The following is a 13,030-nucleotide window of genomic DNA, read 5'->3' as shown; positions in this document are numbered from 1 at the left end:
ACAATGGAAGCGGTCTGTGCTGGAGATGTGGGGGAAGGCACTCATCAAGGGGGTGTCAATTTCAGCATGCTGTTTGCAGAAACTGTGACTATACAGGGCATCTGGCCCGCATGTGCAGAAAAATGGCAGCTCGGCTGGTATACGAATCGGAAGGGTCGGAAAATGGACCAGAAGATGGTGGGGACAGTACCCGGGACACCGAGGTACAACAGGTCAACACGATCAATGGCCACGCCTCCAATAATGATGAGGGTCCTACTCAACGGGATACCCGTCAACATGGAGCTGGATATGGGAGCGAGTCAATCTCTCATGAGCGCTCAACAATTTGAACAGCTGTGGCTGCACAAAAGAAACAGACCAAAGCTCACAAGGGTCGACACCAAACTAAGGACCTATACCAAAGAAATCGTCCCAATCCTTGGCAGCGCCATGCTCTCAGTCACACACAAAGGGACAGTGAACCGACTTCCCCTGTGGATTATCCCCGGAGATCTCCCAGCACTGCTGGGGAGAAGCTGGCTGGCAAAATTAAACTGGAAATGGGATGATGTTCACGCCATGTCATCAGAGGAATGGACAGTTCTAAGTCGATTTGAACATCTCTTTCAGCTAGGTGTGGGCACCTTCAAAGGGGCTAAAGTCAAAATCTACATCACACAGGATGCTAGACCGGTCCATCACAAGGCTATAGCTGTGCCCTATGTGATGAGGGAAAAGATTGAACATGAACTGGACCAGCTTCTGCGGGAAGGCATTATCTCACCCGTGGAATTTAGCGACTGGGCAAGTCTCATCGTCCCAGTCATGAAGCCTGATGGATCCGTACGAATCTGTGGGGACTACAAATCTACCATAAACAGAGTCTCCCTACAGGACCAATACCCGCTGCCCAGAGCGGAGGACTTATTTGCCACATTGGCTGGAGGAAAACTTTTCTCAAAATTAGATCTCACATCTGCATATATGATGCAAGTACTGACCGAGGAATCCAAGCTACTCACCACCATCAATACACATCGAGGCCTTTTCATGTACAATCAATGCCCATTCGGCATTGGGTTGGCAGCTGCTATATTCCAGCGCAACATGAAGAGTCTACTCAAGTCCATCCCAGGGATGGTTGTATTTCAAGATGACATACTTATCACGGGCAGGGACACCGACTCTCATCTCCGCAATTTGGAGGACGCACTAAAGCGGTTGGATCGGGTAGGCCTAAGAGTTAAGAAATCCAAGTGCCTGTTTCTCGCGCCCGAGGTTGAATTTTTGGGCAGAAGGATTGCCGCTGATGGAATTTGCCCAACAGAGTCCAAAACCGAAGCAATTCGCCTGGCACCCAGGCCCCGGAATGTCTCAGAACTGCACGCCTTTCTCGGGCTACTCAATTACGTTTGGAACTTTATGCAGAAGTTAAGCACGCTGCTAGAACCTCTCCACGTGCTACTCAGAAAGGGGTGCGATTGGTTTTGGGGGACGCCCAGGAACGCGCCTTCAATAAGGCACGCAACCTTCTGTGTTCCAACAGTGTTTTGGCTTTCTTTGATCCAGGTAAAAAGCTAGTTCTTACATGTGATGCGTCAGCGTACGTGGTCGGGTGTATTTTACAACATGTCAATAGTGCGGGTAAATTACAACCCATAGCTTATGCCTCCAGGTCACTTTCGCGGGCGGAGCGCGGGTACGGAATGGTGGAGAAGGAGGCGCATGTGTGCATGTACGGTATCAAAAAGATGCACCAATACCTTTTCGGGGCCAAGTTCGGGTTAGAAACTGACCACAAGCCCCTCACATTCCTACTATCCGAGAACAAGGCAATAAACGCCAATGCCTCAGCGCGCATTCAACGGTGGGCACTCATGCTGGCCTCTTACGATTACACCATAAGGCACAGACCAGGCACAGACAACTGTGCTGACGCGCTTAGCAGGCTACCCCTGGCGACCATGGAAGGGTCTGACGGACAGGACTGTGAGATAGTCATGGCGATCAATGCCTTTGAGTCCACAGGTTCGCCCATGACAGCTCGCCAAATCAGAGCCTGGACGACCAGCGACCTCACATTATCCCTAGTAAAAAGATATGTCTTAACTGGTGACTGGGCAGAGGCTCACGATGCCTGCCCCGAGGAGATCAAACCTTTCCATAGGCGCATGCATGAGCTGTCGCTACAAGCAGACTGCCTGATGTGGGGCAGCCGAGTAGTTATGCCTCTGCGAGGCAGAGAGGCATTTGTTCGGGAGCTCCACCGCCAGCACCAGGGGATCATTCTCATGAAGGCCATAGCCAGATCCCATGTTTGGTGGCCTGGCATTGACGCGGACTTGGAGCTCTGCGCCCGACAGTGCACCATTTGTGCCCAACTTAATAATCCCCCAGGGAGGCCCCACTGAGCCACTGGCCCTGGCCCACCAAACCGTGGTCGCGGGTGCACGTAGACTATGCGGGCCCATTCATGGGCAAAATGTTCCTCGTAGTTGTAGATGCATTTTCTAAGTGGATCGAATGCACCATTTTAAACTCGAGCACCACCTCCACCACTGTGGAGAGCCTTGGAACCATGTTCGCAACGCACGGCATTCCTGACATATTGGTCAGTGATAATGGTCCGTGCTTCACCAGCGCAGAATTCCAAGATTTTATGAGTGACCACGGCATAAATCACGTTAGGACCGCACCTTTCAAGCCGGCCTCCAACGGCCAGGCGGAGCAAGCAGTGCAGATCATTAAACAAGGCATGCTCAAAATCCAAGGTCCCACGCTGCAGGGCCGCCTGTCGCGACTGCTGCTAGCATACAGATCCCGTCCGCATTCATTGACTGGAGTTCCCCCGCGCAACTATTGATGAAACGGACCTTAAAGACAAGGCTCTCGTTAATCCTCCCAGACATGCATGAAATCGTTGAGGCAAAGCGCCGTAAGCTAACTGAGTACCATGACCGAAATTCAAGGGGGAGGTGGAATGAGATAGGGGTCAAAGTGTTTGTGCTAAACTATGGCAGGGGTCCCAAATGGCTTGCAGGGAAAAAAACAGGCAAGGAAGGAAACAGACTACTGGTGGTACAAATGGACTATGGCCAAACCTGCCGGAGGCATGTAGACCAAGTCAAAAGTAGATTTACCAACAACACTGCTGAACCAGAAGCAGACTACAATATGGAACTCACACCACACCTGGTGGACAGACAGAGGGAACAAACTGAGGAAAGGGCAATCCCAACAGACAGCCCAGGTGAGACACCAACAATCACACTGAACGAAACAGACAGCCCAGGCGAGATACCAGCAATCACACCGAAAGAAAAACAGGCACCAAGGCAAACAACTGAACCACAACTAAGACGCTCCACGCGAGAGCGTAGACCACCTGAGAGACTGAACCTATAAAGGCAATAAGACCTTGGGGGAGGGTGATGTCATGTATCTCACACTACTGTACATAACTGTATCTTACCATGCTATACATGACTGTAACTAGAGATGACCTGTAACCACTAGCTTACCTTACCACCAGGGGTGCACTTGCAGGAGACACTGGATACCTGTCCCAGACAGGTATATAAGGACAGGTCTCAGGCAAGTGTGGCATTCGAGAGCTGTGTAATAAAGGTGCAGGCCCTGAGTGACCTTGACTTCAGTATGTGCCTCGTGTGAATCTGACTGCAGGGAGGGTGGATTCACCAGAATGATACTGGGGCTAAAATGGTTAAATTATGAGGACACGCTGTGTAGCTGAGGCTTGTATTCCCTTGAGAATAGAACACTAAGGGATGATCTAATTGAGGCATTAGCCCTGACTCATACAGAATGTTTTCCTTTCAGAATGTTGCCCATGTGGTTCCTGGGAATGTGCTTCACTGGGTTTCTCCAGACTGAGATTGATGGAATTCCAATAGGTAAGAGATTGAACCCAGCTTTTTGAATACTGATTGCATAAATAAAGGGAATGCAGTCGATGTAGATATGGGTTTTAAGAAGAAATCAATATGATGTCTTACAAGAAGCATGTTAGAAAAATTCAGGTAAATATTAGGGGCTCAATTTTCCCCAATGCTGTTTTTTGGCATATGACAAGAGGTACGCCCATTTTTTGCCAGTTTCCCCGTTCTATTTTTTGAAATTGGCACAATGCAGCCTGTCCTTTAGCTTCGGGGGCTGGAGCCTAATGTCTGCACTGAAAAAACAATGTCCCGCCCACCCCCCCCCCTGTTATATTTTATGTCCTGTTATATTTTGCAGAACTTGAGGCCGGCCCTGACGATGTAGAAGAAAATTCAGACAAGGCCCAGCCTGAACAGGATTAACATCTTCGAATCCAACCCTCCAGACCAAGAACATGGGGGGGGAGGGGGAGGGGATGGAGCTGAATGAAGCCCCCACTGTTTTACTAATTTTTGAGGAGGTGCTGCTCATTGCGGTGACAGCCCCTTCCGTGACTAGTGGTTTGAGTGCTGGTGGGACATACCATGGTTTCCGAATGTCCAAGGTTGCGGGTCGCAATGGTGGGGTGCAGTGAGGCACACCCAGGGCCCCACCTTTCGAGGTTGTGGGTCCAGGTGGTGGGGAGCAAGCCACACCCGTGGGGAGGAAGGGAAGGAGAGCTCGATCGCGCTCTCCTGAGGTGCAGGATCTAATAGATGTGGTTCAGATGATGTCATTGAGTGCGGAGGGCATTGACCTTACCCGATCACTCCTAGACACCACCAGTGGGGTGAATGATGAGGTAGCGGGATTGTCGGGAGAAGGAACAGCAATGACACGAGAAATGGCAACGATGTCCGGGACCATCAGTGAGGGAATAGTGACCATGAGGGAGGGAATGTCAGAGCTGGCTGATGTGCTGTCAGTGACCATCAGGGAGGGAATGCCAGAGATAGTGTAAACACTGTTACTGACCATGAGGGAGGGAATGTTGCAGGTCGTTGTGACACTGTCAGGGTGCATGAGAGACGGCATGTTGGAGTTAGCTGCTGCAATAAGGGAAAACGCCCAGATCCCGCGCCCATTGACAGAATCAACTGCCACTCCCACTCCAATCCCCACACCAGCCACTAAGTCACTTACGCCGGCGCAGATCACAGGGGGAAACTTTGAAAAAAATAAATACACCAAAAAAAACGGCACACGCCAAAAAAATGCGCAAATAATCCGGGAAAATTGAACCCATTGACTCTATGAATGTTGTTAAAATAGCTAATGATGAAGTTGAAAGAGACCTAGGAGTCTTAGTAGATTCAGTAGACTCAATGGGGCCAAAATTGCCTCTTTCCTTAAGACCTGTTACCACCGGAAATCAGTGGCCACACTGTGGCGAGCAATGGCCACTGATTTTTCGTGTAATAGCCGCCATTATCAAAATTCTGTTCCTGCGGTATCCCAGCGGTGACCCGCTCACCGCCTACCGCTCCGCTGCTGCTGGGCCGTCCTAAGTGCGTCATCAGAGTGTGCTCCGTCAATGCTCCCCCCCCGACCGATGGCAAAATTCCGCCGAGAAAATCTTCCTCCCGTCGGGCAGTGCTAAAACCTACTTTTTTGAGACAGCTCAGTGAGGCTGTGGCCTTCTAAAATGATGGTGTGGCTCCCATTAAAGGGGAGGATGCACTGCCGCTGCCGCCATGTTTTTTTTTGTCATCCGACTGGCATGTCGGGCCGACAATTATGCCCTTGGGTTCAGCTGGCCCGCCAACAGGCAGCGTGGCACCCCCTCTTGGGTACCAGGCCGCTGGCTTGGCCGAAACCTTCCCTGATGACTCAGTGGGCTGAACTTAAAAAATCGTGCAGGCTCTCCCCTTTAAGTGAAAGGGAGAGCCGCGGTGTTCCGGCGTCGCGATGAAGTCATCAGTCATCATAGGCAATCCCTCGGAATCGAGGAAGACTTGCTTCCACTCTTAAAGTGAGCCCTTAGGTGGCTGAACAGACCAATATGAGAACCACAGTCCCCGTCACAGGTGGCACAGATAGTCGTTGAGGGAAAGGGTGGGCGGGACAGGTTTGCCGCATGCTCTTTCCACTGCCTGCATGATTTCTGCATGCTTTCGGCGATGAGACTCGAGGTGCTCAGCGTCCTCCCAGATGCACTTCCTCCACTTTGGGCGGTCTTTGGCCAGGGACTCCCAGATGTCAGTGAGGATGTCTCACTTTATCAGGGAGGCTTTGAGGGTGCCCTTGTAACGTTTCCGCTGCCCACCTTTGGCTCGTTTGTCGTGGATGAGTTCCGAGTACAGCGCTTGCTTTGGGAGTCTCGTATCTGGCATGCAAACGATGTGGCCTGTCCAGCAGAACTGATCAAGTGTGGTCAGTGCTTCAATGCTGGGGATGTTGGCCTGGATGAGGACACTAATATTGGTGCGCTTGTCCTCCCAGGGGATTTGTAGGATCTTGCAGAGACATCATTGATGGTATTTCTCCAGCGACTTGAGGTGTCTATTGCACATGGTCCATGTCTCTGAGCTATACAGGAGGGTGGGTATTGCTACAGCCCTGTAGACCATGAGCTTGGTGGCAGTTTTGCGGGCCTGGTCTTCAAACACTCTTTTCCTCAGGCGGCCGAAGGCTGCACTGGCACACTGGAGGTGGTGTTGGACCTCATCGTCAATGCCTGCTCTTGTTGATAGGAGGCTCCCGAGATATGGGAAGTGGTCCACATTGTCCAGGGCCGTGTCGTGGATCTTGATGAAAGGGGGGCAGTGCTGTGCGGCGATGATAGGCTGGTGGAGGACCTTTGTCTTACAGATATTTAGCGTAAGGCCCATGCTTTTGTACGCCACAGTAAATACGTTGACTATGACTTGGAGTTCAGCCTCTGTATGTGCGCAGACGCAGGTGTCGTCCGCGTACTGTAGCTCGACGACAAAGGTTGGATTGGTCTTAGACCTGGGCTGGAGACGGCAAAGGTTGAATAGGTTCCCACTGGTTCTGTAGTTTAGTTCCACTCCAGTGGGGAGCTTGTTGACTGTGAGGTGGAGTATGGCGGTGAGGAAGATTGAGAAGAGGTTTGGGACGATGACACAGTCCTGTTTGACCCCGGACCGAACGTGAATTGGGTCTGTGATGGATGCGTTGGTAAGGATCACAGCCTGCATGATGTCATCAGTGCGACGCTCATGACAGACAGCGGCAGCCACTACATGTCCCATCAAGTGTGCTCATTGCTGCACTACTGCCCCCATTATGAGCAACTTCTGGTCCGCAGAAAAAAAAGCCAAAGAGCGGAATTTCGCTCAAGAGTCCACATCATCCACCACGGCGGTGAAAACACAAGAAATGGGGTAGGAGCACCCCGTTTCCAGCGGTGGGCAATTTTGGCCCCAACATGTCCAAACAATGCAGAGCATCAAGCAATAAAGTGTCAAACTATATAGCCAGAGTAGTAGACAAGGGGGAAGATATTCATCTTAACCACCTGGACAGTAATCTTGGAGGATGGATTGCCTGCTTTTATTAGAGCCCATCTTATTTTTATTGCATTCATATAAATGGAATGAAAATCGGGCAGGTTCTATAAAGGATAGGCGATCCGCTCTGCCACATTATCACCCATCGTCTACTATTTTGGCAGCAGAAGTCATGATCAAACTGTACCATGCTCTGGTCAGACCACACCTCGAGTACTGTGTCCAGTCTTAGGCACTGAGAAACAAGCAGTGACATAGGCGGAAGGTGTTCAGGATGTTCAAAAACATCCTGAAATTTACATTTTTTTTAAATAAATCGGATCGCTCCTTCTTTCGAAAGATCATGCCTCAAATCATGTGATAGAACACCGATACAAGGGATGTTTGTCCAGAGCTAATCAGTTCCACAATTCCACCAGTGCACTTCTAAATGTTCACTGGGATATTGCAGTGAACAGTAGTGAAGTTATTGATCGACTAGTGATATATAACCAGAGGTTGGACTTCATGATTTTTCTTCTCATTTGTTTTATTTGAATTGTTAGATTAATGGAGGTAATATTGTTTCTATTTGAACCTAATTGTGAAATTCTGAAAAATAGACCTTTTTGAAATAGTGTTTTATTGATCTGGTAAGTTCTTATCTAAGCACCCTGCCCAATAAGAAAAGAATTATCCTGCCTACACCACTTAAAATGGGAGAGATCAAGCGCTGGAAGCAGTATAACAAGCCACAAGACTGATCCTAATGTCAGGGCCGGAGTTATGAGGAATAGCTAGAGAGACTTGGGCTTTTCATCCAGGAAAGGAGATTTCTGCGCGTATATTTCATAAGGGTATGTGAGAGTTATTGGAATGGAAAGGGTAAATCTGGACTTAGACTTTACTAGCTTGAACTAATGTCCCTCTGAACTACTCTCACAATTTAGTTTAAAAGGTACATTTAAGACCGATGTCAGGTGGTTCTTCACGCAGAGACTGATCAATACATGTAATGAACTCCTGGATAGAGTAACAATGGTAAAAACCTAGTCATTTAAGGAGCAAGTAGACGCAACAATGGGTGAGATTGTCGAGTCTTTCTGGATGATGAATTAAGATGGGAGGAATGGCCTGCTGCGCCTGTAAGTACCTTGTATTGTCAGAGTAGGAGAGGCTGAGCCTGATTCCCAGCTGTGTCTCATACACCACGGATTACTCCTTCTCCAGATGTGCATGTAGTTTAATGACAGGTTAGAAGCTAAAGCAACAGTTTGTCTCCTGGCCTGACACTTTGGAAAGTCCCTGAAATTCACAGACAAACAGTGAGCAGAACATCCGCAACATAATCACATTCTTTGCAAATAAAGACTACGGACAGATTCTGTAAATCAGCACAGGAGGGGTTCAATGCTATCATTATGAAGCCATTTCACAGAAATCTGCAAACCGAGACATGGTCAGTTTAGCCCACCTTAATGCACAGAGCTGCTATTAACAAACCCTTAAACCAAAGTAAAAGGTTAAGCCTCAATTAAAAGTTAATGAGCAGGTTTTCTGATGCTTGTCTTCTCGCTCACATTGTGTTTATGATGTCCTCTCTGAAGTTGGCATTAAACCAGCAGGAGGAGTTGGCAGAGCACAGAGATCTGTCAGCAATGAATGAAAGTGATACTCCCACAGGCTCTGTTCATGGAACAGCATGGTCCTGCCAAATAGCAGCCGGTCTGTTCACTGTTAAATGATCCAGACACCTGGTGCTGGCGGTTACATTAAATTCAGGACGCAGCAGGAGTGAGTGATGCTTTGGGGACGAAATTTGGTAGAGATCTGGAGTTGGGGAGGGTGGAGACGGAGCTTGGTAATCGGGGGAGGGGTTTGACAGGCAGGTCGTCCGGCAGGAGAGGAGTGGGTCACCGATCGCAACAGTAAGGAGAGGCTCCAATCGGCGAAGATTTGCTTGAGGAGCCAAGGGGAGCACTCCTGGCCCACAAGCAGTGCTCTAAAAAACACTTTCCTTCTGCAGCCAGCTGCCAGGTTTCCTGAGACCTGGGAAACCCGGTCAGCATACTTCACATTTAAATCAGGCTCCCAACTGCACTGTGGGAGCCTGATTTAAATATTATACTGGAATATCCCACCTCTACAAGACGGGGCACTCGCACACCACACAACCTGCCGCTATAAAAATGGTGACCAGCACAAAAGTGGCGGGTTTGGGTCGCATTTCGCTATTTTTAATTCTTAACCCCCGCCCCCAGCCCCTCTTGACTCACTCCCATCTGTTGTGATGGGGTTACTATCTATCCCTTTGACTATGTGCCTAGTAATCCTAGGTCAGGTACTGCATGAGGCAAATGAGTAAAGCTTCCTCCATAGTGGCAGCAATGGTGTCGTCAGTGGTGTTCAAACTACAGCCCATGTGACATGTGCCGTCACCAACCCTGGTAATTAGGCCCATGAATCTTAGGCAACTGTGTTCCATTTGTGCTCGTATTTGTTATTCGCTAGTTATTCCTGTTTGAATTTCATAAGCCAGGTGAATAAATCCGAAACTAGAAGACCAAGATCTGTTCATATCAGAAGCGCGAGGTAAATGCAAATAATCAGAACCTTAAACTTTATTGGTCGATCTCTCATGGCATCGCTCATGAGGAGTCCAGGCCAAGTGCAGTGTGCAGGCCAAGCAGCTTGCGGGATGAATTGGACTAAAGTTGGGGGAGGGGAAGAGAGGAGGCAAATGGGAGAGATGAAGAGAGATAGAGGGGAAGAAGGAGTGGGAAGGAAGGGGAAGAGGGAGGGGAATAGAGGGAGCAGCAAAACGGGAGAGGAGAGGGGAATGAAATGGGGAGGGAAGGAGTGAGAAGGGGTTGAATAGTGGAGGGTAAAGTGAGGGGATAGGAAGCAAGAGCAGGGAATTGGGGAATAGGGGAATGGGAACAGGAGAGGGAATGAAGAGGATCTTAACCTATGTTAGAGGAAGGCGAGAGCTTTTTGCAGGGTTGTAGCTCACTGATTACGCAGGATAGGATCCTGGCAAGATTCCCGCCATGTGGTGACCAGCCAGTTTAGAGATTTTTTTTTATAATTCATTCGTTCACAGGATTTGGGCATCACTGGCAAGGCCAGCATTTATTGCCCATCCCTAATTGTCCTTGAGAAGGTGGTGATGAGCTGTCGCCTTGAACCACTGCAGTCCATGTGATGAAGGTACTCCCACTTTGTTGTAACAGTTTGTTACAGCTGACTGGCTTGCTAGACCATTTCAGAGAGCAGTCAAGAGTCAATCACATTGCTGTGGGTCTGGAGTCATATAAAAGCCAGACCAGGTAAGGACGGCAGATTTCCTTCCCTAAAGGACATTAGTGAATCGTTGGGTTTTTCTGACAGTATGGTAGTTTCATGGTCAGCATTATTGATACTAGCACTTTAATTCCAGATTTATTTAATTAACTAAATCTAAATTCCCCCAGCTGCCATGGTGGGATTTGAACTCACATCTCCAGAATAGTCCAGGCCTCTGGATCACTATTCCAGTAACATAACCACTGTGCTACCGTACCTGAAATAAGGCAACACAATAGTGAGACACACACTTAAGTGTCTCAAAGATGCGGAGCCTGCTATAAAGGAGGATGAAGTGCCCCAAAGAATTTCTTAACAATGAGAGGAAAAGATTCTGAGAGAGCCGCAAGCCCTTCAGACAAGATATGGGAGCTGAAGAGTGGGAGAGGTGGAAAAGAGAGCCATTCCCCAGCAATAATAACCTTTGCTCTTCACAAACCTTCAACTCTATCTCCTCCCCGCCCCAAAATAAGAGCTGTTGCTTGAAAAATGTACCGTTTTCCATATGATAGCATACTGTTCACTGAAATGAACTGAAGACTCCTGAGCAGCTCAATGGTCTGTCCAGCGACATCCCTTATATTATTAATTTACAGTCAAACTCCCTAAATGATGAAATGAGCTGTAATGTCAGACGAGTTTAAACTGAGTGTCTGTGTTCTTCCTGTGTGCACAGGTTCTGAGGAAGCCCTGGGCAGTCTGTTCAATCAAAGTGCCATACAGGAAGCTATCAAAATGGTGGACAGAGCGTATAAAGAGACCAGACATGAGTGAGTAATTACCCCAATAACACTGCCCTCGGACTGGCTTCACCAATAATTTATATGATTCGAATAACTTGTTTTGACCGAGTCAAATGCTCCTGCGATGCTCCCAGTTCAAAAGGAGTCTTGCTGATAATAGTTTCACACTGAATGTGTAACCAGTGAACTGTCAATAATCTAACCAAATCATGTCCCATTTTCAGCTTCGCTAATCAAAATTCCTTATTGTGTAGACGTCACATTCCAATAGTCATACCTTACCTTAATGTAATCTGTATTACAGGGCGTCATGCCATTTCATGGTTCATCTGCTTAACTGGTCTCATTCTCTTTGGATGGGCTCAATTTCCTTTGTATTAATTACGTGCCATATATCTCGATGTCTTCAGCACATTTGCTAATATTACAAGAATTAAGATTCTTCACACCATTTGTGAATAATTTGAAGAACATGGAACCCAAAGTACAGCCACTTGCTTTACTTTCTCGCCAAGTGCAGATTTTTATTTATTGTCTCTGTTTTTAATTAATTGGCCATGAACTTCAGCTCATTCCTAAAACCTTCACTGCTCACTACAATGAAGAGGGGAAAAAGAAGGACATTGCATTTAATCCCCCAACCTGCTTGGCCTCTTTCAACTTCCCGCACCTCAAAGCCGCTTCCTTGCTGGTACAAAAAGGCTGAATTTCATTGGTCTAAATACACCAATCAGCAAACCCTTTTTCTAGTCGTGAAGACCCAGGGAGTTTGAACTGATCAGCGTACAAACAGATTGAAAAGACCCCTTTTACAGCCTTGCAGGCTGTGTTTTGGACACCATGAGGATCAATATCTGCTATTTTGCTGGGCTTTCTATGGATCTTCCTCGGCAGTTGAGCGAGAGAACCCCCAGTGGAAATTCACCCCATGTAAGCTACTCGGTGCCAATTTGGCAACAGTACCTGCTAAATAGTGGGTACATCCTGCTAGGTATAGAGAGTAAGAGGTAGAAACATCCTACCCAGAAAGCAGATATTCAATGAGGTGCAACCTTAGAGTGATGAGATTGGTGTAAAATTACAATAATCACCCTGGTCACCCGACATCTTGATGAACTTGCACAACAGAAGGTATTTTTAGAAAACTTGCAAGTAATCATGGGCATTTGTCCAACTGACTCATGGCCTTAATGAAACCCATCAGATTGTTTTGCTCTTCTATTTTAGCAGCAAAGAAAATATTGGCAAAGCATCCCGAACACCTTTAGGCCCCCTGACCTTCTTAAAGCACCTTATAGCAGCGAATAGGACTGCAGTGAAAGCTGCTGATTCTCTGGAGACTGCATTGAGACTCATCCAACACCATATTCACGTGAACCACCAAAGGCCACTCAATGTATCAGGTCAGTTTTGAAATGGCTTCAGCCAGAAACAAGCACGTCTCAAACTCAGTAGGTCGACAACCAATTGGTGCCTCAAGAATTTGTGCATGTTTGATAAACAGATGTTGATCGAATTTTCTAGTAAGTCAAAGCTGTATACCCCCATTTTCCAATCTGTTATCTGCCG

General features: G+C 47.9%; 1 protein-coding gene across 4 annotated transcripts in view; it reads left to right on the top strand.

The window, feature by feature from the left end:
- LOC139226456 (myeloperoxidase-like) overlaps nucleotides 1–13,030 on the top strand; it is a 73,520-nt gene that overhangs the window by 23,435 nt on the left and 37,055 nt on the right. Inside the window, exons 2-4 of one of the 4 annotated variants that reach the window (XM_070857237.1) lie at nucleotides 3,823–3,896; nucleotides 11,395–11,488; nucleotides 12,692–12,864. In XM_070857237.1, coding sequence (XP_070713338.1) covers nucleotides 3,824–3,896; nucleotides 11,395–11,488; nucleotides 12,692–12,864 — 340 coding nt within the window. In that variant the 5' untranslated portion in view covers nucleotide 3,823. Of the gene's footprint in view, nucleotides 1–3,822; nucleotides 3,897–11,394; nucleotides 11,489–12,688; nucleotides 12,865–13,030 lie in introns of those variants that run through there. The other 3 variants (XM_070857236.1, XM_070857238.1, XM_070857239.1) reach the window with 3 other exon arrangements.

Source organism: Pristiophorus japonicus, chromosome 16 (genome assembly GCF_044704955.1).
Source record: "Pristiophorus japonicus isolate sPriJap1 chromosome 16, sPriJap1.hap1, whole genome shotgun sequence".
Lineage (NCBI taxonomy): Eukaryota > Metazoa > Chordata > Chondrichthyes > Pristiophoridae > Pristiophorus > Pristiophorus japonicus.
The sequence above is the reverse complement of the archived record's forward strand: the minus strand, read 5'-3'. Positions and strand labels throughout refer to the sequence as shown.